At 37.6% G+C, this 26,658-nt stretch overlaps 1 protein-coding gene across 5 annotated transcripts in view; it reads left to right on the top strand.

The window, feature by feature from the left end:
* Positions 1 to 26,658, top strand: part of FNDC3B (fibronectin type III domain containing 3B) — a 370,299-nt gene that overhangs the window by 297,748 nt on the left and 45,893 nt on the right. For 4 of the 5 annotated variants that reach the window (XM_037840631.1, XM_037840597.1, XM_037840604.1 and 1 more), the window contains 10 exons: positions 10,017 to 10,141; positions 11,402 to 11,576; positions 13,438 to 13,524; positions 14,849 to 14,987; positions 16,754 to 16,825; positions 19,116 to 19,234; positions 20,934 to 21,039; positions 22,026 to 22,198; positions 24,144 to 24,257; positions 24,600 to 24,749. In XM_037840631.1, the coding sequence (XP_037696559.1) occupies positions 10,017 to 10,141; positions 11,402 to 11,576; positions 13,438 to 13,524; positions 14,849 to 14,987; positions 16,754 to 16,825; positions 19,116 to 19,234; positions 20,934 to 21,039; positions 22,026 to 22,198; positions 24,144 to 24,257; positions 24,600 to 24,749 (1,260 nt within the window). The remainder of the gene's footprint in view (positions 1 to 10,016; positions 10,142 to 11,401; positions 11,577 to 13,437; positions 13,525 to 14,848; positions 14,988 to 16,753; positions 16,826 to 19,115; positions 19,235 to 20,933; positions 21,040 to 22,025; positions 22,199 to 24,143; positions 24,258 to 24,599; positions 24,750 to 26,658) is intronic. The other variant, XM_037840625.1, reaches the window with a different exon arrangement.

Below are 26,658 nucleotides of genomic sequence, written 5' to 3'. Positions count from 1 at the left end.
TTTAAAGCAATAAATGCTTACGTTAAAAAAGAAGTATCTCAAATCAAAGATCTAATCTTACAACAGGAAGATCTAGAAAAAGAAAAGCAGAGTAAATCCAAAGTAACCAGAAGGAAGAAAATGGCAAAGATTAGAGTGAAGGTAAATGAATGATAAAAACGATAAAAAGCAATAGAATCAAGGAAACCAAAAATTGAGTCTTTACTTAGACTGTCCAAAAAAAAAAAAAGAGCCAGAGCCAGGACACAAATAACCAGAGCCACAGATGAATGAGGGGACATTACTACTGATCCCACAGATAAAAAAGATTTGAAAGGAAACTAGGAACAACTGTACAAATTCCTAGAAACACGCTAACTTCTTACATTGACTCAAGAAGAAATAGAAGATCTCAAAAGACCAATAAATAGTAAAGAGATTGAATCGGTAAACAAAAACCTCCCAAAAAGAAAGGTCCAGGACCAGGTGGCTTCACTGGTGATTTTTACCAAACTTCCAAAAAGAATTAATACCTATCCTGCTCAAATTATTCCAAATATTGAAGAAAAGAGAACACTACCTAACTCATTCTATGAAGTCAACATCACCCTAATGCCAAAGACTGATAAAGATACTATAAGAAAACTTCAGACCAGTCTCTCTAATGAATATAGATGGAAAAATCCTCAACAAAATACTAAGAAATTGAATCCAGCAGCACATTAAAGAATTATATACCATGATTCTAGTGTGATTTATCACAAACATGCAAGAGTGGTGCACTATAAAGAAAATCAATTAATGTAATATACCACATTAACAGAACAAAGGATAAAAACCACATGATCTGCTCAACTGAGAAGAAAAGGCATTTGATAATATCCAGGAATGCTTTTTGATTTAAAAAAAAAAAAAAACAGTAAAGTAGAATAGAAGGAAACTTCTTCAACGTAACACAGGACATATATGAAAAACCCACAGCTGATATCATATTCCGTGGTGAAGGACTGAAAGTTTTCCCTCTAAGATCTCAAAGATCAGGAACAAGACAAAGATGGCTACTATTACCATTGTTATTCAACAGTCTACTTGACTTTTGGCCAGAGCAATTACAGAAGAAAAATAAAATGCATCCAAATTAGAAAGAAGTAAAACTTTCTGTATTTATGGATGACATGATCCTATAAGTAGAAAATCCCCCAAAAATCCACAACCAAGCTACTAGAGCTAATAAACAAATTCAAGCACCATACAAGATAAATATGCAAAAAGCTGGTAGTGTTTCTACGCACAATTAAGGAATATCTGAAAAAGAAATTTTTTTAAAAATTCCGTTTACAATAACAACTAAAAGAAACAAATTTCTAGGATTAAATTTAACTAAAGATGTAAAGGACTTACACATGATAAACTACGAAACATTGCTGAGAGAAATCAAAGAAGACCCAAATAAATGAAAGACATTCTGTGTCCATGGATTTACTGACTAATATTCCACCCAAAGCAATTTACAGATTTAACGCAATTCCAATCAAAATTCCAACAGCTTTCTTTGCAGAAATGGAAAAGCCAATCATCGAATTTATATAGAAGGGTAAGGGGCCCTGAATAACCAAAACCATCTTGAAAAAGAAAAATGAAGTTGAAGAACTCATTCTTCCTGATTTTAAAACTTTGTAAAGCTACAGTAATCAAAAGCATGGTACTGGCACAAGGACATGTAGACTAATAGAATCAAAATGAGAATTCAAAAATAAATCCTCACCATCTATGGTAAGTTGATTTTTGACAAGGGTACCACTTCCACTCACTGGAGAAAAAGAATTATCTCTTCAACAAATGGTATTGGGAAAACTGGATATCCATATGCATATATAAAAATTAACTCAAACTGGATACATGACCTAAATATAAAAACCAGACCATAAAACTCCTAGAAAAATACATAAGAAGATTCTTCTGAACCTTGTATTAGGCAATGGTTTCTTAGACTTTATACCTAAAACATGAACAACAAAAGAAAAAATAGATAAATGGTACCTCATCAAAATTAAAAACCTTTGTGCTTCAAAGGACTTCTTCATGAAAGTAAAAAGACAGCCTCCAGAATGGCAGAAAAAATTTGGAGACTACATATTCAATAAGGGTTGAATATACAGAATGCACAAAGAAATTCTACAACTCAACAACAAAGACAGCCCAAATAAAAAATGGGGAAAAGACTTAAATAGATGTTTCTCCAGAGAAGATATACAAATGGCCAATAAGTACATGAAAAGATGCTCAACATCATTAGCCATTAGGAAGACGCAATCACAAGTACAATGAGATACCATTTTACGCCCAGTAGAATGGCTACTGTTGAAAAATGGAAAGTAACAAATGTTGGAGATGTGGATAAATAGGAAACATTCATTATTAGTGGGAATGTAAATGGTGCAGCTGCTAAGGAAAACAGCTTGGGGTTCCTCAGAAAATTAAGTATAGAATTAGCATGTGACCCTGCAATCTCACTGCTAGGTATCTATCCAGATGAATTCAAAGCAGGGAGTCAAATGGGTATTTGCACACTGATGTTTCTAATGGCATTATTCGCAATTGCCAAAATATAGAAGCAACCCAAGTGTACATCAGCCAACTGATGAATGGATAAACAAAATATGTTATATACTGTTGCAGTTTGCTGATGCTGCCAGGATGCAAAACACCAGAAATGGATTGGCTTTTATAAAAGGGGTTTATTTGGTTACACAGTTACAGTCTTAAGGCCATGAAGTGTCAACAATCGGTTACCTTCACTGGAGGATGGCTATTGGTATCCGGAAAACCTCTGTTAGCTGGGCAGGCACATGGCTGGCATCTGCTCTAAGTTCTGGTTTCAAAATGGCTTTCTCCCAGGATGTTCCTTTCTTAGCTTCTTTGGAGCAAAAGTTTGCTTTCAACGGCCGTCTTCAAAGTGTTTCTCAACTGCAACTCCTCTCTCAGCTTCTGTGCGTTCTTCCAAGTGTCCCTCCTGGCTGTAGCAAGCTTGCTCCTTCTGTCTGAGCTTAGATAGTGCTCCAGTGAACTAATCAAGGCCAATGCTTAATGGGCAGGGCCACACCTCCATGGAAATTATCCAATGAAAGATCTCGCCCACAGCTGAGTGATCACATCTCCACGGAAACATCCAATCAAAAGTCTCCAACCCAATCAACACCAATACATTTCCTGCCCATACAAGACTGCATCAAAGATAATGGCATTTTGGGGGGACATAATACATCCAAACCAGCACATGTACCTACAATGGAATACTATTCAACCATAAACAATAATGAAGTTCTGATACTGACAACATGCTGAATGAATTAAGCCAGACACAAAATGACAAATATTGTATGGTCTCATTTAGATGAATAAGCAATTGATAGGGTCAGAAACTAAAATACAGGTTTTAAAATATCAGTGGCTGGAGTCGGGATAGGAAATGAGGATTAATGTTTAATTGCTACAGGGTTTCTGTTGGGGTGATGGAAAAGTTTTGGAAATGGATGGTGGTGGTGATAGCCTAATATCGTGGGCATAATTAATAGCACTGAATTATATATGTAACTGGTTAAAAGGGGAAATTTTAGATTGTACATTTAATAGAATAAAAATTTTAAAAAAAGCACAAATAGGGAATCCTAATGTAAACTATGAAGTATAGTTAATAGTATAATTATGATAATATTGTTTTATCAATTGTAACAAGGTTTATCAATTGTAACAAAGGTTCCCTATTAATAATAGGGAAAACTGTGTGTGAAGGAATGTTTATGGCAACTCTGTATTAATTTGCATGACTTTTCTGTAAACTCACAACTTCTGTAATAAAAAATTATGTACATTTTATGAATTGAGTAAAGTCATTTTTATATACTTAAATACCGCTTTTCAAATGGGCAGACCAATCTGTAAATTGGTATCCCTACTCTAACTTTATTCGATTATTTCTTTATAAGCATATGGCCAGAGAGAGTCAAAATTTGGTTACAGATAAAGGTCTTCTTAAAGGTCTCTGAATTTTCTCACTTATGTGGCTTTAAGCTATGCCGTATCTAAACCAACCCACACAATACTATTGCACATTTGTTTTTAAAAAATCTCCCCGGGTTCTCTACAACTTGGTATGGCATTATTAAAGATCTTATCTCAGTCTTAAATTTCACCTCTATAAGATGAATTAACTTCATTGTATTTGACAGTTTGGGGCAATCATTATCATCTAGGACTTTGATTACATTTTTAGCTTCCATAAAATAGTTTTTCAAATCTATTCAGGGATACCTTACTTTTTTTGGATGGCTTTGATTAGGAAAAAAAGGAATGTAGAAAATAGAACCATTTTTTCCCAGGCATACATTAAATATTTGTTTTTTGTGCTAGCTAGCATGCCCAATTCTGCTCTTACCTTCTAGCTATTTATACTGTTGGGAGAATTTAAGAAAGTTTACTGAAATTCAGAGGGGATCAAAATTCATACTAGAAACATACCTGGACATCAAAATAGATTAATGGAATGTTATGTAATACATTATCTCAAAACTTCAGTGCCTTAAAACCACCACTTCATTATGCTCAAGGATTCTGGGTCAGGAATTTGGACAGGGCACTGTGGGAATGGCTTGTCCGTGTTCCGCAATGTCTGGAGCTTCAGCCAGGATGGCTTGACTGGGGGTTGGACTCTTCTGATAGTGTCTTCACTCACAAGTCTAGAGTTTGTGCTGACTTCAGGTGGGACCTCTCCTCGGCTTGTCCACAGTGGCTTCTCCCTCACAGCATGGCAGCCTCGTGGGAGTCAGACTTCCCAGTGAAATGGCCGATGCAGCAGTACGTTTTCAGACCTAGCCTGGAAAGTCTCAGAGCTTCATTTCCACTCCAAGCTTGTGGTTACAAGAGGGTCACAAGCCCACCCACTTTCAACAGAAAGGGACATAGACTTTAGTTCTCAATAGAAGGGGTATCAGAGAATTTGCAGACATGTTTTTAAATCACCACCATGTGACATAGGCTTGTCTTGACTCCTCTTAGTCATGTGAAACCATTACAAATATTCTTTTTCTTTTATGTTTTTATAGCACATTTGGTGTTTTTAAGTACTGTGCCATAAGACTATTAGATAATAAGGTCATGGACTTTGAAAGTAGATCATAACTTTTTTTCCCAACCCGTTTCTCTTCTGAGTGTTCTGGGAAAAGGAAGAAGGAAGAAAAATGTGTACTCAGAGATGCAGTGACAGGGACAGCAGACCTTGAACTGGCACTGCTCAGCTAGCCAATAGGCTTTACCTCAATGGCACTCAAATATGGCTCTTGTCATTTAACAGATGGAAGAAATCACTCTGCCTGCTCCATTAATGATATGGAAAGGGAGCTCATGAGAAGGTGTTCCTACCAATTAATGTCTTTGCCTTAGTTGTCACACTTGAAAAGCTGGTAAATGTGTATTCTGTTTCTTCAGGCGATTCATGGAGTTCAGTGAAGTGTTTTACTAATAAGTATTATTATTGGTCAGTCATTCTCTGCTATATAGCCACATAAGAGTCTACATTTCATATATTTACCTATCCTTCCTTCTCCCATATCCACCTTTCTAAGATTGGGCCTTTTCACATTCTGGCAAAAAGTTGGAGGCTATTGGCCATTCTTCAGAATTTAGTAGTTATCTTGTAGTACCTAGAGGAACATCTGAACTCTGATTCTCATTAGGACTTGTGACCAAATGTGTGATCCTTCCAAATGTGTGAATAAGGCAGAAGATGGAGCAAAGAGGAGATGGATACTGTAGAGTCTGTAGTATTCCAAGACTGGGGTTTTATGAATCTGGAGCTGAGATGAGATACTTTATGCCAAGAGTCAGATAAGTTTAAGAAGTCCAGCTTAGTCCAGATAAACTCAGTGGTAAAGAAGAATTGCAATGAGATGAGGCAATGTGGATGCCTGAAACACACTGGCGGGGATGGATGATAAACCAGTCCAGTGGGGCTTTAAGACTTAAGAACAAGCACAGTTCTAGAATGTAGATAATGATGTGTTTTGATTCAATAGAAGAAAGAGGAGACAGGTAAAACTGTGGAGCTCAGGATTGGGGAAAGACTAATCTGATATATGCCGTGAACATGAGCCAATTCGCTGGCAGAGCAAGTGCTTTCCTGGAGAACAGTGTTGACCAAAAGTACGGAACAGGCACCGTGGGCCCTAGTCAAAAATAGTCGTGAAAGCCCAGGGCACTGAATTGAGTGTGGAATGATATAGATTAACAAGAACTGTAAACTCAGTCCAGTGTAGAAGAGGAACATTCAGATTGAAAGAGGAAGCAACTCAGGTTTGTAGTGCATCAACCCCACACCAAATAGAGCACCTGGACGTCTGTCTCACACACAGTTTGTACTCTTAGATTTCTGTGTGTTCTAACCTTGTCCTTGAATGAACCCAGCGTGTACTATAGAAGCATGCATTTAGGCATGCCCTAGATTATGAAATGGAAACAAACCAGTGAACCCTGAAAATCTGCCTGTTTTTGGCTCATGGACGCTATCAGCAGAAAGTTGACCAGAGGGACAGCTGGGGGTTATGTCCAGTTCATGTCAAATGAGGTCAGTAGTCCAGTGGCTAAGTCTGTTCCAGAATGATCAAGGGTTGGGCTTCAAGCTTCGTGGCACTCAACCATCCTTCTCTAATTGGGATGAAGTTTTCTCTCATTCCACACCCAGAGCAGGAACTTCAGGTGCTCTTTGGCGAGGGTAGAGAGGTTTGTTGCCCTATGTTGCATACCTGATCCACCACTGTATAGAGAATCGGGGTGCTGCTAGGTTTCTAAGCCCCAGCTCTTCCCTTGTGGACCAGCCCACTCATGGGCTCTCTTAAGCCACTCAGCTCTTAGTCTCCTCTCTGCATATGCACACTGCAGTGATCTTGCAGCCGTAGCTGACCAGGATGAGGCTTGGGCCGCGGGTGTTCCTGCCACCTGTGTTTGACCATTGTTGATTCCCAGCAGCCTAAAAAGTGTCTGGAGATCACCTGTTATATTTAAGGTCTTGTTGTAGTAGGAAATAACACAAGACTGACCTTTAAATTATTAAAATGTTTCATTTCCAGTAAAGCTAGTATACTCTCAGTAATCCTATGTAGTTTAAATTAGATTTTATTAGAAGAAGGACCATACCACAGATTATAATCTCTCAAAATCATTTGGAGTCACGCTACCTTTAATATATGAAAGTTGTGGTTTGTCGTTCTGCAAAACTTCATTGGCAGTAACAGCTTGGACATACTTAATTTATGATAAACAGTGATAAGCATTCATATTATCACTCCTGTCAGTTTGTAAATCTTTCAGTCTTCTAAGGCAAAATCTTTTTTTTTTTTCTTGCCCTATTCAGTTCTGTCAAGAACTGGGTAATATTTTATTTATACATGTTATTTGCAATGTGGGATCCCTCCTGGTTTCTGAACAGATTTTCCAAACCATTCTCTAACTTTGAATATGTACTTAATTGAGTGTTTAAGCCCCAGAGCCAGGTGAGAGTGTGGCTCGTCTGTCTGTGGAAGACCAGGCTGATGTGTGTGTATCCAGATCGCTGGAGCTGGCAGCCTTCTCCATCTGCACTTGCCAATCTCTCTGCCTGGATCACTTCTGTACTGCAGCAACTTCTGGGAATTCTAATTTTTTTCTTCCCAGATATCCCTTTTATGTTAAACTCCATGTCATACCTCACTATATTCTTTTATTCAAAAACTTTTCTCATGTCTGAAATACTTTAACAAACCACTTTTCGTCTATTGTTTCTGCTCTATTCTCAGTGGCTTCTCAGATTTCACCAATAAGCCCTAATTCTTTAATTCTGAACTATTTGTACTCTTACCGCCTCAGACTCTATAGACACTGTTTCTAAAACTTGATTCTGAAGTTCCAACAACTCTGGATCTTTCTACGTGTTCTTCAGGTCCATGCACATGGCAGTATATGTTGGAAGATACTAAGGTGGAAATTTTGGCATGCTTTGTCTAAACAAGTTTAGTTAGGAATTGGTCCTGATACTGAAGTAGAAAATTTAAAAAAAGAAAAAAAAAAGTCAGTATAGGAAAATGTCTTGAAGGGCACAAATGCCTCTTCCCCCAATTCTTTAATGAACCTGAATGCTATAGCCCTTTTAAAGAAAAAGTCTAGTTCCTACCACTGATGCCTCCCACTCTCTCTAGTTTAAGCCACAAGTCTGGTTTTCACTGTGTTACAGCAAATCAACCTAGTCAAGAACAGACTGACTTTTATTTACTGGCTCTTGTTCTAAGCACCAGAAATGGGCAAAGGAGACCAAACAAAAAATAGGAAAAATGAGGCATTGAAAGGGAGCCAACATAGAGTTTGGAAGGGGTGAGAGCTTCTGCTGCCGCCGCAGCAGGATGTGCCTTTCTTGCACTGTTTACTTTGAGTTCAGAAATGGAGGAGGAAAGAAGTAGATCTTGCTATCGCCTGAAATGGATACAAAACATACCAGAGCGTGTGTAGAATATAATCAGACACTGGCTGTAATTATGCAAATGTGTGCATAAACGGTTTTTCTATGAATAAATTGTCTGCATCAACCTTAACATTCAAGGTTAAAGTAAGTGTGAGGGCATGATATTGCCAACCACACTGTGACTTCTCTCTAGTAACAGCTGAAAAATGTTAAACTTTACTGTCTTTTTTCAAAGTTACACCAAAGTGCACCTTGAGCCCTTGGTCAAATGAACTTTGAATCTTGAAGACCATTAGGACTCCCCCTGCCTTCCATTGGGGTGAATGTGGGGGTGAATGTGATGTGGCAGTTTTTCAGCTCTTCACCACAGTGGCACTTCAAGCTAGTTGTATGTTTGTTTATTTTTAATTAAACTTCACCTGGAATGCGTTTTAGTTGTAAGCATTCCAAGTCCTGCTTAAAGGAAGGAAATGCTTAAATTTGCTTAGGGAAAAAATGTGCTTGCTTTATTCTTTTTGAAGTAAATTGAGAATTTCAAGCATATTCCTGAAGGCTTTGGGCCTGACAGTCTGTAGAATGCTAAGATTCATTCAGTGTTAGCATGGATTATAAAATACTGTGGATTATGGATAGGAAATACTTATCCTAGCAAACTGCTCATATGAGTATCTCATGCCTCTGGGCCTGGCATTTGGGTAGTTAGTTCTTTTCTTACTCATTGGTCTGTTAAGAGACCTGTGTTTTATTTTTACTTCAAGCAATTAGAAGCAGCATGTAAGGCTAAGGAAGGCATTAAAAGTATATTTCCAGACTCATAAGAAATTTAGTGTGGCTTTAATCCATGTGGATGAATTCAACCAAAGTTCCAAGGGCTTAACAGACATTCAGTTCATGTCTGCAAGCATTTATTGAGCTCCCAGATTGCCCAAAGCACTGTTACGAGGACAGCAAATGTGGACAAGATGATTCTAAGACATGTGATCACTATTTAGGGATCAATGAATAAAACAACTCACCATTGCTGGATTGTATGTGTGAGGGGATTGGGGGCTGCTGTGTGGCGGCGGGGGGAAAGAGGGCACACTAAGCTGCATACACTGGTCCTGGGCACTAGAGAGTTACTGGGAAGTGCTGTGCAGTTCCAGAGCTAGTAATCCCACTGCAAAATCCAGCAGCTGCAGACCTACCCTTAGTTGGTCAGATTGGGCAATTCTGACCAGCCCAAGTGAAACCTCGTGGGTCTGAGGGAAGGGGCTCTTTGAAATTGTGGTTCTTAACTTGAGCCATGCCTGAGAGGGCCTCTTTTGTTTCCATAAGCACAGGGAATTACCTGCATCAGTTACAGAATTTTCTGTAGTGCCTTTGTGTGAAGGATGAGATTTCATTGTAAAGTGCTTTATGGGCAACATGAACACTTTCCCGTAAGCTTCTGTTCTGTTGGTTTTGTTCATTCAAACTAGGAAATTAAACAATTACTCAAAATACTCCTTCATTTACATTTGGTTATTTGTAAAGAAGCATTTATGTATATTGTTTCGTTGTTTTCTTTTAGGGAAAAAGAAACAGTGGTTTCAGACAGTGCTTCTTTGGGAGCCAGAAGCACTGCAAGTTGACGAAGCTTTGTCCAGCAATGGGGTACACGTTCAGGCTGGCTGCTCGGAATGACATTGGCACCAGGTATGGCGCTTCCTTGTCCTCTTGCTGCTAAATATGTGTGTGGTGATTTTGAGTCTTCTCCTACGTGGCTGCAAGGCACGAGGAAGTCCACTGCCTCCACAGTGAACCAACTCAAGATTTTCCAAGAAGGGATCCTAATCAGGGGCTAAGGCCCCTTCCAAGTCAATAAATGTGGCTGTGTGGCCTCTTGGCAATCATATTAGCTGTAATGCGAAGGTCCCACTAGGGCTCTCTAAGAACCAAGGGAAAAAAGGTGAAGGTAATGGTGGATTTTAAAAGGAATCCCTCTGGGGGATTATTTTTTCAGGTCATGTACCTTTCTCTTCCTTGATCTCTTTAGCAAGCTGTTCATTCAGTTACCTTTTTCAATTATGTGTGCATGTTCCCTGATACAAATAAATCTTTGCTGGGCCAGCCATTTTTGTCATGCTCTAGACAGGCATGCATAGGATTGGAGAAAACCTGGGCTGTCTGGGATGCCACTGTGTGCCTACAAGCTGCAGGAGAGAGGCGAGAACAGGTGCACAGTGAAACGTCGATTGAAAGTGCTTTCAAAAGCCCATATTTGGTCACACTTGCTGGGTAATTCTTGATGAAAGGGAAAACCTATTTCTTTCATCACTGCTTGCTGAAAATCTTAAAGATCAGACACATCAGTGGTTCCCATCCTTTTTTTCAGCCTAAGGAACTTCTTTTTAACATCACAAAGTTTTGCAGACTCCCCCTCCCCTGAGATCATCATGATATTTTTAGAGTCCACTGCTTGAAAAAAGTCTCAATAATAAAAGGCTTCTATGATTCATGAATTTTTTAATGAATTGGAAGCAGCCACAACTTTTGAAAAATATCTGAGTATATATTTGTAAAACATGTAGTTCATCAACAGACAATTATTTGAGCACACATTGATTTGAGGACTTCTTGGTAGCTGTAGCTCATTGTTTGGTAAACATTGTGCTGTGCCATACTTTACGTTGGGCGCTTTTGGGGAAGATATAAATTCTTAAATATATTGTTCTGTAACGTGGTGTGCTTCTCTAGTAGTAGCATATAGGGAGAAATCGGGCAAATTGAAAGTTGTGGTAGAGAATGTCACACAAAGGATCCTTGCCTTCTTTTGCTTGCTGAACCTGTGAAGCCCAGGCTTTCCAACTCAAACAAATTGAGTGGTATGTTGGGTTATACCTTCTCTTTTTAGGACTCTGAGACAGTCCTCAGATGTTGCTAAATATATGTCCCACTGTGTTTATTCCTCAACAGTGGTTATAGCCAAGAGGTAGTGTGCTACACGTTAGGAAACATTCCTCAGATGCCCTCTGCACCGAGACTTGTTCGAGCTGGAGTCACCTGGGTCACGCTGCAGTGGAATAAGCCAGAAGGCTGTTCACCCGAGGAAGTGATTACCTACACCCTGGAAATTCAGGAGGAAGAAAACGTAAGTTTTGTGGATTTTATCCCCCATACATACGTAAGTCCGCATCGTCATAGCTGCAGTCCGTGGGAGTACATTGGCTACAGAGTTCAAAACCAAACTCTTTAATTTCTGCCACTACCACTGTAACAACAGCAACTTGTTCTTCCCACAGCCTCAGTAACTGGCATCCCCATCCTTTCAGTTGGAGAAACCGAGAACCCTTGGAGTCATCCTAGAGCCCATATTTTAAATTCTTCAAAATATATCCAGAAATCTGAGCATTTTTCACCATCTGCACAGCTACTACCCTTTACAAGCCACCATCATCTCTCCTGGATTACTGCAATGGCTTCTCAAGAATTTTCCCTACCTTTACCCTTACTATGCTACAGTCTTCCCCACACCAAGCCTGAGTGATCCTGTTAAAATACAGATAAGATCATGTCACGCCTATGCTCAGAACCCTTCAGTGCCTTTCCGTCTCTTCCTGAGTAAAACTTACAATGCCTGCAAGGTCCAACCTGATCTGGTTCTTCGTTGCCACCCTGTTCCTTCCACTTCAGCCTCATTAGCCTTGTTGGTTGAATACTCCTGGTGTGCTCTGGTCTTAGGGCCTTTACGATGCCTATGCCTCCGGCTAGAATGCCCTTGTCCATGACTGTTGGCTCCCTTCCCTCACTTCCTTCAGGTCTCTTCTCAAATGAACCTCTTTGTGGAGGCCTCCCCGAATACCCTATAGAAAAGCACTGTTCCAAGGAACTTTCTGCAGTGATGGTAATAGTCTGTATGCTGTCCAGTTCAGTAACCCCTAGCCACATGTGGCTTTTGAGCACTTGACATATGGCCTGTGTGCCTAAGGAACTGACTTTTTAATTTATTTAATTTAAATTTAAAGAGGCACCTGTGGCTCACACATTTAATGACATAGCTGTAGAAAATGACACCTCACTGCCCGCACCACTCTGTCCTCATATCCAGCTTTATTTTTCATCAGGACACTTAACATCACATGACATGCTTTCTGTTTATATGTAGGGTTTCTTTTTAATAGCCTTCTCCAAGTGGCATGTAAGTATATCATAGGAAGGTTTTGTCTGTTCCTGGGCAATGCTGTGTCCCTAGAGCCTGGAAGAGAGCCTGGCACATAAAAGGTGCTCAGTGACATTCGATGTGTGAATGAGTGAGTGAATGAACAGATGATCAGAAACACTACTGAGTGAATTCTCTGCATTCACTATTTAGTGCATTGCTTACCCTCAAAAGATTATGCCCTTTTCCATCCAAGCTGTCCTTTCTCTCTTGGCCAGAAGAGGACATTGTGGGCAGAGACCTCAGCCATGGTTTATTACATAGCACATTACAGCTGGACAGTGAAGACCTCAATACAAGAGGTTTTATTCATGACAACATTGTTAACTGGACAGAAAACACAGTCCTTCCTGCTTTATCATATAGTACCACTTGGTGGCTAAATTCTTCTTTGTTTGAAAAGCTTATTGGGAAAAGTTTGCTCTGAGAGAAAAGCATATGGTGTGGCATTTACTCCAGAGCAAATCCACCCTGTAATAAAGAGAGATCATTGTTCTCATCCAAATGAGCATTAGCCTTGGAACCCACAGCCCATAACAAAGTTGACCAGATCCGGGAGAAATTACAATTTGGTAGAGTTAGATTTTTATTTAAAGCTAGAGTACTAGCCGCAGCACCATGGGCTTCTAATACTTTTTGCTTTTTTTTTTTTTTTTTTTTTTTTTTGCAATAGCTGCCAGACCTCTGGCCCACTGGTGAAGGTAGGAAGAGGCAACATAGAAGTCCTATATACCAAGTTATTTAATGCCCAGATTTTATAATACTGATGTTTCTTTTGGCTTTACCTTTTCAGGATAACCTTTTCCACCCCAAATACACTGGAGAGGATTTAACCTGTACTGTGAAAAATCTCAAAAGAAGCACACAGTATAAATTCAGGGTGAGTCAGTCATTTTGGTACTTGAACTGCTTAAAAAAGAAGCTGTTTTATGTTTCTTTCACCCATTTACCATTTCATATTGACTCTAGAGGTTAAAAAAAATTTTTTTAAGTCTGTAGCACTTTACATTTTTAAAGTGACATTTATAAACTACACATCATACTTTAATTCTAAAATCGGCTTTTGAGAGAGAAAACTATTGTAATGTGCTGTAATAAATTGCATTACAGCACCGCCAGTGGCCCTAGGCTGGGAAGCCCCAAACCAAACGCTGAGTGAGCCCGCTCTCACCTGCACTTCATACCCTTCTCTTAGGTGCTTCTCCTTTTATTCAAATTTCTCTTTTTGTCTCCATTTTCCTTTGCTCTTCTGCTCATTTCTTTTTCCTCTCCCCTTTTCGTTGTTCACTTCCGTTGCCCCCTTCTGCCTACTTACCCTGTGCTACGGTTATTAGTGACCACACTTGGTGTCACCTTAGGACCTCTGTTTGTAACCTCAGGTTTCAAAGCTAACAGCTCATTTTTTGAAGACAAAAGAGTGAATACAACTTTGTAGTCATTAAGAGAGAAGTACAGTATGCCATGTCGTGTGCTGCAGCAGTATTTGTTGACCCGCAACACAGCACTGTCGTTTCTAATATGAGTGTGTGCATTTTACAGAGAGACGGTTGTCTCCTGATTCAACCCTTCCTTCTCTAATTGGGAGCCAAATGGTCTTATTGGCCATGTAGTAATCACTCAATAACTGTCAAATAGAGTATGTGACTATTTGAGGAAAATGATTGTTTTTGATATTTTAAAAAGCCCTTGTTGCTCAATATTTGAGAATAAGCACTGTTTTAGAAATGGTAAATGTCTTCAAAACTTGAGACCCTGGCCATGAGACCACAGCAACACTGCTAGCATTTCTCCACAAGGGGGCATTGCCCTACTCTTAAATAAGCAGGGTTATTTTTGTCTGCTTTTTTCTCCTATATTTTTCTACTAAACAGTATAGTCTAGGTGATGACTTGCTGGGCTTTTTAAAATGTCTTTGTAAAAGGGTAAAAATATCTATAGCTAATATCTACCTTATGGTTAGCAAACAGTCCCCAGATGCCCTCTGGATCTGAGGAGTTTTATATTTGATGAATAGCCAGCTATTCAGAAAAGGAGTATTCCATAAAAGAAATACTCAAAATCAATACTTGAGTTTGAGAGAGAGAAAATTATGTGTATGTCTGTCTGTGTGACTTCATGAATTCCTTCTTCTTGCCATGTTAAAAAGTCATCATTGATATCCCTGATATCTAAAGCATGTTGATGTTTTATTGATTGTGTTACAGCTGAATGCTTCTAATATGGAAGGGAAAAGTTGTCCAAGTGAAGTTTTGGTTTGTACGACAAGTCCTGACAGGCCTGGACCTCCTACAAGACCCCTTATTAAGGGACCAGTTACATCTCATGGCTTTAGTGTCAAATGGGGTATGTTTCACTGTTGCTGCTGCTGCTTTTTTTTAAACAGACTTTTAAGTATTGATGAATTTGATCACTGACAGTATTATTTATGGGAGTTCAAGCATTTGGAATGTAAGTACGAGAATTGGTAAAATGAGCAGTAAATGTTAAGAACAACTCATTTACTTTACGATTTTCTTGTATTTCGTGCTTTTCCTATGTTTTTAACTTATTGTTGATTTGAATATAGTAATATTTGAATATATATTTCATTCTTCAGTAGCTTACCCTAAAAATCATTTAGCAATATTTAATAAATTTTTAAGGCTAATATTGAAAATAAATTTCAAAATTAAGGTATGTTGTAAGCAAATTTTGATGTACAGAACATTTAAGTCACAATGAATTAGGGAAACTTGTTTTCATTTTGTGGTTTATATGTAACTAGAAGTCTTGAATTTTTCATATTGATGTTCATATTTGGGATCATCTGGTAGAAGGATATTGAGGCTCACCTCTACTGCATGGATTGTTTCAATGAAATGAATGCAATTTGAATGTTGATAAACATTTACAATTGTACGTGAAATTCTTACACTGTATATAATTATCACTAATGTTGTAATAATATTAACTGTCTAACACACAAAGTAATGTGGAAATCTAAAATAAGATTTTACCTGGCAGCCAAGTATATAAGGGGAATTTAAAGCATTATTAAATCATTGTTGGAGACCAACAACCAAAATATATAACTGCTTCAAATTATGTAATACTTTTGAGGCAGAATTATTGGGATATCAATTTACCTGGAAAAACTAAAAGAAACTGTAAATATCTAGATATGCTTTTGCCAGACTGTATAGAGCTTTATTCTTAGAAAATCCCAAAAATGGCTGTCAACACTGAATATTTACTTTCATTAATCACATGCTATAATATTCAACTTTATAATTGTCATTGTCAATTTCTGTTTCTGATATATGTATACATTATTGGAAATACCAGATAAAAGGAGGGGGAAAGTAAAATTCCTAAATCTGTATGAGAACATATAGGTGGCAGACTGATAGTAGAGGTAAATTCTGCATAGTCTTGCAAAATTACACTGTAAGGTGTTTTTCTGCTCCAAAAATAAAACTTGGGGCCCCAGAGCTAGCGGTAGACTAAATGCCCAAAGTGCCACAGGGCTAGTAATAGAGCCAGAACTTTCTAACTGAAACCATTTCCTTGGTGCATATGTTCTTATTGAGCCATATCCCTGGTTTTATGCAGGTTCACTTGGTATGTAAGGTTTGCATCATAGCAAACTATGGTAGAACAGATTTATTCCATTTCTATGTTTCATTTATTTTGTCCATGGTTGTCTCTCTTTCCCTCTCAATCTCTCAAAAGGATCTTAACTTTTTACTAAAAGAAATGAAGTAAACAGAATAAAATAATAAAAAGAAAAAGAAACTATGAGTATTTCATTTTACATAAAAATCAGCAGTTGAAGAACAGCCTTCAGATTTCTAAAAGTAAATTTGTTAACATAACTCTTAGAAAATCAATCCATACTTTGAATTTTGTTCATTTTTCACTAAATTAATGATAATTCTTTGACATTTCTAGCTCTAAAACTTCAAAAAAGGAATTGGATGAAATGATAATTATTATGCCTTTTGGTCAAGCCCAGAATTAAGAATTATAATCTAAATGATTTTATGTGTTCTTCATTTTTCACAATAAAAGTCAATATCTTTTGTAACTTACAATATCTTTTGTAACTTACTTTTGTACTTACTTTCCAGATCCTCCAAAGGACAATGGTGGTTCAGAAATTCTCAAGTACTTGCTGGAGATCACTGATGGAAATTCTGAAGGTGAAGTTTTTAGAAATTGTTTTACTCAACTCTAATAGCAAGCCCTTTTTGTCATATGGTAAACATCTTTACAGTAATAGCAGGCAGTCATTACTTCCAGTGATAGAACTGTTACAGTAAAAAATGTTAAATCACATAATGACAGTTTCTTTGCTTTCAAATACAGCATCAGGGATGAGAGTGATCTTGAGAGAAAGACACGTGTTTTGTCATTTTTTTTTTTTCATTTTTCTATGTCATTTTTTTAAACCAGACTTGCTAATTAACAGAATAAATAATTAAGCTTTATATCTCTTATCTTGCCTACTTTTTTCTGGAAATTCTTGTAAGCAAAGAAATTGTCAGAAGCAAACAGCAAAAGGCTAAGTTGGAAACAGCAAAGGAGTGCAAAAATCCACAAGTCCCTATGTATAATAATGACAAACAAAATGTAGTATCGAGGGTGAGCTACTGGCAGATGTCACACTTTTTAACCAAATTTGGAAACAGTCTTTCCTTCTTCATTGTGATTCTGAGTCAGATTATTTCTTCATTACTAGTCACTCTGTGTAGATTAAAGTAGGACACTTACTCAGACATGAAGTTTCTTAGAATAGTGTCTTTTAAAAAAATTCTTAGATTTTCTTTCTAATAAAATTCATTAAGCTTAAGTGGGAAAGGGCATAGTTATCAAAACTCATAATCCCACTACTCTTAATAACTATTCCCTGTTTCCATTAAATTTTTACAAAGGTAGTAGAGGAATATGGGGAAAAAGAAGAAAGAAGGAGTCAACAGTAACTACAACCAGGCAGAGCTGGTGTGTGGTTTCCAAAGTATTCTGTACCATGACAGCCGCCCATTGTGTTGTCAGTCATGCTGCTCTTGCAGAGTGCCTTGTGAGGGCACCCCCGGAGGTGTGCGCTCAGTGGCCTTGCTTTCCCCCAAAGAGCCTCTCTACGGTGGCTGAGTAGAAGACCAGGAAAGAGCCCCCTCTCTCATTTAATTCACGCTCTGAAGAAAAGCATATTTTGGAACAAATGATACTGAACCTTTGGTAGCAAATGAAATTATTCCCTTTTTCCTTTTATGTCTACTGGGTCCTGTTTTTAAACTGAAAACTTGAGAATTCTTTTGAGTTTGGTACAGCTCTTCTTAACATAAAATCATCTTCTATGTAGAAAACCTGATTTTGTTTTTTTTACATTAGGAAACCTACCTAGAAGAGAAGTCATGTACATGCCAGTCACTCGTGAAACCTAAGTCCGTTTTGAGTTTGTACCACCAAAGACAAATCAAAAATAAATGTCACCGTGTATTTAAAGATAACCACCTTGCCAGACATGGGCAAATAATTAATTGAATCTTCTGACTTGTCCCTGCTTCCCATTGTCTTCTCTGGCCAGTAACATCAGGATAATTGTCTCTAATATTCTCCTTTCTCATATGACCCTAGTGCCTGTAACTTAATTGTAATTCTAACCTAATAAGCAGCTGAGGGAATTTGTGAAAGTTACTCTAGTAAAATATCATGGAATAGGGTGAAAGTATTCTCCCTAAAACAATCCATGGAGTTAAAGACTTTTGTAAAATAGTCCACTAGAAACACAGCATTAGTGGAAGCAAAACAGAGGTGGGAAGGAACATCCCAGCCACCCAGATTTTTGAGGTCAGCAAGTGGTTGAGGTAACCCCAGCTGCCCTCCCCATCTCCCTGTGGTGTCAGCCTCATCAGGCACCCCGACCCCTTCAGCCACCGTTTCTTTCTTTAATCCCAAGAAGTGCCAGATGCCTCAACGCTGACCCTAGATTTCTCCTCACATCATAAGCACGTCATAGTCTGCTTAACTCTGGCCTTCATCTCCTTTTACCCCTCCCCTCAGTGCGATAACTACAAATTTTGTATGGTTTCCAGCATCCAAACCTTAAAGTCAGCATATGTAATAATGGCGATACTAAGTCATCTAGCCAACAGTACTGAATATTAAAAATTGACTCCATGTTATTTTTTATTATTTTGTGGTAGTAATATATATATATATATATATATATATATATATATATGAAAACATAAAATTTGCCATTTTAACCATTTTTAAGTGTATAATTCAATGGCATTTATTATGACTCCACATGTTATTTTATATTTAACTTTGTAAAGGAAATGAAAAGAGAGCTCTGTTCCTCTAAGAAGAGAACAGGAAATACTGCTTTTCATAGAAATTAAAGGTAGCTTTGTCTTATCAGTAATGGTTGATACTGTTTCATTTTTTTAAATATCATAAACTCATACATGAGTCTTGTTTTTACAGCGAATCAGTGGGAAGTGGCATACAGTGGATCGGCTACAGAATACACTTTCACCCATTTGAAACCAGGCACTTTGTACAAACTCCGAGCATGCTGCATCAGTACTGGTGGACACAGTCAGGTTGGTTTTATTTCAGAATAAAAGCAAACACGTTTGGTGAAATTTGGACAACCTTTCTATAATATCAGACTAAAATTGTGACTTAAAAGTATCTCTTGGTAGTGAAACTTGCCATGGTATCACATTAGTAATTGTGCTTTAGAGGACATAGACGATAGATCCAAATAATCCTTAACTTCGTTGTGGTGTTTTCAGGCACATTTGTCACTTAATTATTTCTTAGAAGACTTTGGCATGATCACATGTGACAGTAAAAAATTGAGTGTTGTCTGGAATTTGCATTAAACAAGGGGGACCTCACGGAGTTATTGCAATGATAGGAAACCATAGAATTCAGAGACAAAAAGATACGACCTTCTGCCCAGCACTTCTAGCAATTTTGTGAGAAGTTGAGATACTCCTCCCTCAAGGTACTTTACTGCCATCTGCTGGAAAATTGTTATATAAAAATGGTGTTAAGTCTATGATAACTAAGCTGAATGGCGCCTCCTGCAGTTGTGTGGTGCCCAGCTTGCACAATTGTAAGCAACAGATCTTTTGTTGTTGACTCTTCTTGTGACCTTAGACTATCCAGTTAAAATGCCAGAGTCTCAGTTTCAACCACACAGTGTTCTTAAAGGCTTAAAATAACTTAACGTGTACATATGAATTCTCTAAGTTTAAAGTGCTCTAGAAATGAGAGTTGTTTAAATGGCTTTAACTTACATTCAGAAAAGTCAGTGAAAAGCAAGAAGGTTAAAGAATGTTTTCATTGGAGAGATTTTTAACATTATTGCTAGAAACCATTAATATTTAGAGAAAAAGAGAGGGGAGATGGCTTTGTTAGCAATTCACCCCATCTCCTCCATCTTGAGTTTATTTTCTTTTCCCTACTAAGGATAGTGCTATTGCAATGTCTGATTGCACATACAAACAGAATTCTTGTGAGAAGGTGGTTCAGATAGACCATTGTTAATGCAGTGCCGGAGCTATTCCAAAGTAGAGTATATCCAAATCAAAGCCACGGATTATTATTGGGTTATCATGAGGTACCGTATGAAGTAGCACAGAGGATGTGCTTCTGGAATGTATTCAGCACATCTCTTCCACAGCACTTCTCCTAAGGAAGAAGATTTAGTTTATTTGAGCTTCACACCTCTGCCTTGTTTACTGCTGTCTAAAATGAGGGTCAGCTTCTACAACACCAGCCTCACACAAGCAGATCCTACAAAAAGAAGGTCTGCTTATTTTAACATTAACAACCTGCTGGTTAATGTCAGACTCAGTTGATTAATATTAACTTCATTTGCTTTTCTGCTCCTATGTTGATGGTTGACCATTTATGGCACCATTTTAAAAGTTCGTCCAGCTGTTGTTTTGTGTTCTCTTCTGTCATCATGAGGGGTCTTTCCAGTTTTGGTTTAAAGGAAAATAATTGTGTACTTAGGAGACATAATGCCCAGGTCTACTAATCTGACTTCAGAAACAATCATTCTTATTTTATGAGTGCCAATGCAGTGTGTGTAAAATATATACACACACACACACTCAAACATCTAAAGATCTTATTGCATAAAAACACACAATAATGTATATACACAGTCAATGTATAGCCCCCTTCAGGTAGCATTTATATTTGTGGGGTGGAATTTGCCTGTTATGTAGAGGTCTGATAAATTCATAGTAACTAAGAGATGATTCTCTGGTGTTTTTCCCACAGTGTTCTGAAAGCCTCCCTGTTCGTACACTAAGCATTGCACCAGGTCAGTGTCAGCCGCCGAGGGTTTTGGGTAGACCACGACACAAAGAAGTCCACTTAGAGTGGGGTGAGTGAACAGATCTTCACATTGACATTGACAATTTGGACAATTAGAGATTGGATGTAAGACTTAATGTTTTGTAGTATAAATTTCTTCCTTCTGAAAACCATTTTTTCCTGTTGAAAATATCCATATTCTTTTTAACATGTATTGACTTGGGTTTGTATTTTCCCCCACACTGTTGCTCATCCTATCCCTGATGATGTTACATATGTCATTTGTCCTCAGCCCTTCAGAGGACACTTTTCTAGAGAATGTTTCAGGACAGCCAGTCTTTTTCAGGAAGTTATTCATAAAAAAAATATGTTGAGCTCAGTTTAGAGATTAAACCTAGAAATGTTTCATCAGGTAACATCTAATTCCTCCTCCTCTCTGTGCATAACTCTGCCTGTTTTGTCTTGTGTGGGTCCTGGTGTTTTTTCGGTATTTATTCAAGCTATATTCACCTTTCCTGAGATACCTGCTGAGATATCCCAGCTTAACTCTTGTCAGATTGCAATTATAGACCTGCAGACCTCTAACAGGCTATTTTTCCCACCACTTAATGCCTTAAAAACAATAAAATATTGGACCGATTTGGGGTCCTGTATCTTAATTAAACAAAGCAAAGTTAACTTTAGTTTCAAGTTAAAAAGAAGATTTTCTTTCCTCCATTTCTTCCCTTCACCTTGCATTAAGTCAAATATAAAGAAGTATGCCTGATGCTGTAATTACTTTGGAATTATTTTATGAACAAATGTTCTTAATTTTTTTTTTTAAATATCCACACTTTGGAAAGTATGAATAGCATGATTCAAAACCTTTTTTTGTTTTGTTTTGTTTCTCTTTTCTTTTTCTTTTTTTGAAGAGGGGTTGCTTTTGTAAGAGAAATTCGAAGGACAGGCCATCTACATCTGTGATGTTTTGCAAAATCTTTGGAAAGTCAGGTGTTAGTTGGTCAACTGGAAGCATAAAAATGTTCTGAAAAGAAAAAAAAAATTCTCCATTCCTAGATGTTCCTGCATCTGAAAATGGCTGTGAGGTGTCAGAATACAGTGTAGAGATGACAGAACCCGAGGATGTGGCGTCAGAGGTGTACCACGGGCCAGACCTGGAGTGCACTGTTGGGAACCTGCTTCCCGGAACTGTGTATCGGTTCAGGGTGAGGGCTCTGAATGACGGAGGGGTAAGTGTAAGGCTCGCCACTGTGATCAGAAGACAAGGTTCTGTGCTTCTGTTTCTACCGTTCTGGAATTCAACAGTATCCATCCAACCTTGGCAGCAATTAAAGAAGTACATATAAAATCTAATTTGTGAATTGATACATTGTTGTAATGTCATATAGATCCAGCACTGAAAATTTTCCATTTTGTTTGTCCTCATATCATTCTGTTAGGATAATACTCAAGATTAATAAGAACATCACCCTATAGATGCTTTTGATCATTTTTAGAATAATTCCCTGTCCTCCCATTGACTCTGTTTATCAGTCATGGGAAATTAGGCCTATATAATATTTCTAGATCTTATATCTAAATTATCAAGCAATGCCTTAAGTCAATTTTTTAAAATGAAGTGTTGTAGATGCTAGGGAGGCTAGATTGTAAAACTTCACAGCCCTTCCTCCATTTGGAGTTGTTTAGGACGGATATCAGAGCGGAAAAGTATACACGTCTATAATGTATCCTCTGTATTTTGGAAAATACAGTGATGTGGATTGGGGAAGATCCATAATGAGAACTTGGTGACCCAGAAATTGTGGGGCTTTTTGCTGTGTTGATGCTAAGCTGATGGTGACTTTTTCTAGTTCTTGGAAGTCCTGTTCAAGCCTTTCAGAATGGAAAAGTGTTTGTCTTTAGTCTATTCCATGTTAACCACAGCTGGCTGTGAAAAGAAGTAAGACCTTTTACAGAAGCTGGATTTCTTCCAGTTCTCCCTTAGGAAAAGAATTTCAGACACAGCACAGATATTCAAATTTTTTAACAAAACTAACCTCACTAAAAGAACATTGGTGAGAAGATAAGAAAGCCTGTGCACCCAAACTTATAATTATGGAAGTAAAAAGAGGATGGATGGGGTGATAATGGATGCTGTGGATGCTACGGAAACTTTATTTCATTATTGTTTTTGCCCTTTTCCCCATCAACTTTTCAGAGTATCTCTGTCATAACAAAAGATGAATGTGCAATTATATTGATTTGGGATTTACTTTTTCTCTCTTTCATTGATTAATCATCTAAAGCCATCTTCAGCCTTGGTTTCTTCCTGTTATCAAAAGTTAACCATGTATTTGATTCATAGTCATCCTTCTGAGGTCCATTTCAAAGAGCTTCCCTTTCCTTCCCCCCCCTGTATATTTGCAAGTTATGTTGGAAAATGGGAGAAATGTTATATTTCTAATCTTTTTTCCCATTTTGAAAAGCATAGATACAGACTTCAATTATTTTATTTCACTCTTTTCCCCAACTCATCGAAGTAACTCATACTCTGCTATTAAAATGGGTGGTTGCAGCTCTCAAAGTATATTCTCTAGTAACGGTTGGCTATGAGCAGTGTGGTTACTGATGATAACATAAAGAAAAGAGGAGTGCAGTATAAACCTTTAAATAATGAGATGATGGTGATGTACTGAGAAAGCATTAGAGAAGCACTAGTTTTCAAATGGAAAATACCAGTAAAAAGAAATACCTAGAATTTGATAATCAACCAACAATTCCAAGTGGATTTTTAGGCATTAAAAGTTAAACTTCAGGGAGTAACTGGCTTAATTTTTGTTGATGTCCTCTGAGAAATGTTAAAGCAGTATGCTGTGGTCTGTCAGGAATCAGTATGCTTTATTTCTGATATTGTAGTAAAGAAAAAATGTTCAGTAAATCAACTTTTTAATCCTTTTGAATAAAAGAGATACCTATATATTAGACATTTACCACTCAGGGAATGTATATAGGAGAGAACCTTATATACCTTCAGCTGAAAGTGAAAACCTTTATGTAATATTTTTTAATCAATTGCTTTGATGATATTAGCCCCTAACCCTTATTTGCTTATAAGCTCTTACATGCACACACATGCAAGTGTGCACATACACATATGTACATACATATAGGTATGTATGTGCTCTTCTTTTTCAGTATGGTCCCTATTCTGATGTATCAGAAATTACCACTGCTGCGGGCCCCCCTGGACAATGCAAAGCACCCTGTATTTCCTTTACACCTGATGGATGTGTCCTAGTGAGTTGGGAGGTGAGTCAGGCACATGTGCATCGATTTCTGTTTGACTTTATCTGTCATCAAATTTAGGTTCTTATGAACTTAGAAAGCCTAAATCAGCATATAGGTGATTTTTTCCTTTCTCTATATACAGAAGTCTTCTTTGACATTTGCTTGTATCATTTAGAGTTGCGGAAATGTTATTGCTGGTCAGAACTGAGAAGAAGTTGAGTATCTCTTTCATGCCTTTCTTTCACATGTATTTGAAATACCTGGGACATGTTGCTGTCTTTCCCAGTTTAGTCAGTTGATTCCAACATAGTAGGGTCTTCTTCTGAATGGAATTATTCACTATTTAAATTTTCCGCTTTCCAGAGTCCTGAAAGCTCTGGTGCAGATATCTCAGAGTACAGGTTGGAATGGGGAGAAGACGAGGAATCCTTAGAACTCGTTTATCATGGGACAGACACCTGCTTTGAAATGAGATCTCTGTTGCCTGCTGCACAGTATTGCTGTAGACTGCAGGTAGGTTGACTTGACTTCAGATGTTACTCGCAAACACTGGTGGGCCATGAAGGACACTTTGGGCACCTGTGAAGGAGGCTATCAGAAATGGGGATGTGGAAAAAGGAGCCCTTTTAATTAAGATAAATTTAGTTGTTTTGTTATTTTGCCATTATTTTTTTTTCCTTTAGAAGGTCCTAAAACTTAAGAACAAAACCAAATTCTTCTCCATTCTACTCCTCACTGCCCTTGCCTCTCGCTTATTTGCCAATTCACTGAATAAATGGCCAAGTTGGGCACCCTTAGGGAATATGCCTTCTATCTGAATTCTCCTGAGATACCCATTTCAGAGGGAAAGCCGTGTAAAACTGGCAAAGGATGGAAAATTCATATGTCACCTGGTTAAATGGAGCCACAAGTAATATTGGTTTGGACTAGCCTGCATCAGATTATAGGACTCCATGTTTCACCTCTAAGTGACCATTCTGAAAGTGGTTATCTGTGAGTTTCCACATGGGAGTCCTAGAATAATATCAAGGACAAAGTTACTGGCTTTTAGCCTAACATCCAAGAATAACAACAGTCAAGGGTTTACTTTTAATTCATTTTATTCATTTGGGTAAATGTTTTTTCCCCTTTTGCAAAGCCTTATTATTCTGATGAGAAAATGGGAGTCTTTGTCCATTTCTTTCTGTTTGCTCAGTAACATTTACTGAGCACTACTTTGTGCCATGTTCAAAGGATGATCAGGATGAGAGATAAAAAGTTTAATCAGATGTGGTGCTTGACTTTGAAGAGTTCTGTCTTTATACACATTTAGATTTAAACATAGAAAGGAGCAAAAATGCTAGGTTTAGGTTCCCACCTGAGAAAAGTGATAGGTCAGATTACTTATTATAGGTGCATCTACACCAATCTTTCTGTCCTCTTTGGAGAAAATATTCCCTGCATAAGTTAATTTTCCAGATAACTGAAGTTTATTTGTTAAATTCTGAAGTCTGCTTTATCTTAAACATTTCTGATTGAACACTTGTTTTACACCTTCCTTTCATCTCAAGTGGAATACATGGGACAGAATTAACCCTTTGTCAGTGAGTCACAGTCCTGGCACATTACCTGGTCTTCATATAGTGATGTTGAGTCATTGGGAAAAGGCTAGATTTCATACTGCACTCTTTTTGGAACAAGTCAGGGTATAAATAAAGAGCTGTCTGCCACCACAGTAAACAGCTTCGTTCTACTGTGCCTTTTTAGTTCAAAATATTCTACTTTATTTCTACCTTTCAGGGTATGTGTTGTCACTTAGTGTTGACTTTCTAAAACTGTATCTAAGAGATACATCAAGAAGAATAGAATTTGCATAATAATCTTGCTTCCCTGTTTTGACAGTCAGGAGCAGAAAATATTTTCAAATGTCTGCACTTATTTGTTATAAAATGAGTCAGAACTTAACAAAAGATACAGTACTTTTAGGACCACCATTGCCATACTAAGGAAGTATTGTCAGGAAAAATGTCTCCTCAGCCTATCTTGATTTCTTGGTACATATGGTCCAAATATGAATCATTTCATTTGACATTACTATGAAGGCAGGTTAAACACAAATATTTGTTTGAATATTTGGCTTCTTAGAAATTAAATTATTTTAATACCTATATTGTGGTTTTATAAAAATTGAATGAAACATTTCTTATTTGATTTGCTCAGGAATGTTTTTTATGTTTTTCCTTAGGAATATTTTAATTAAGGAGTATCAGAGTAAATCTGTTCACATGAGGCATATTGTATATTACAGTTATACTGTTTTTTAGTAAAAGATGCTTTTGAATTGTTTCCTTTGAAAACTGGTGATAATAAGTGCTGTAAATCAAGAAAGCATTTTCCGTAGAATAAGCTAGTAAAAACTGTTAAGATTCAGATCAAGTCTCTA

This window comes from Choloepus didactylus, chromosome 1 (assembly GCF_015220235.1).
Source record: "Choloepus didactylus isolate mChoDid1 chromosome 1, mChoDid1.pri, whole genome shotgun sequence".
Lineage (NCBI taxonomy): Eukaryota > Metazoa > Chordata > Mammalia > Pilosa > Megalonychidae > Choloepus > Choloepus didactylus.
This window is presented reverse-complemented; position numbering and strand designations above follow the sequence as displayed.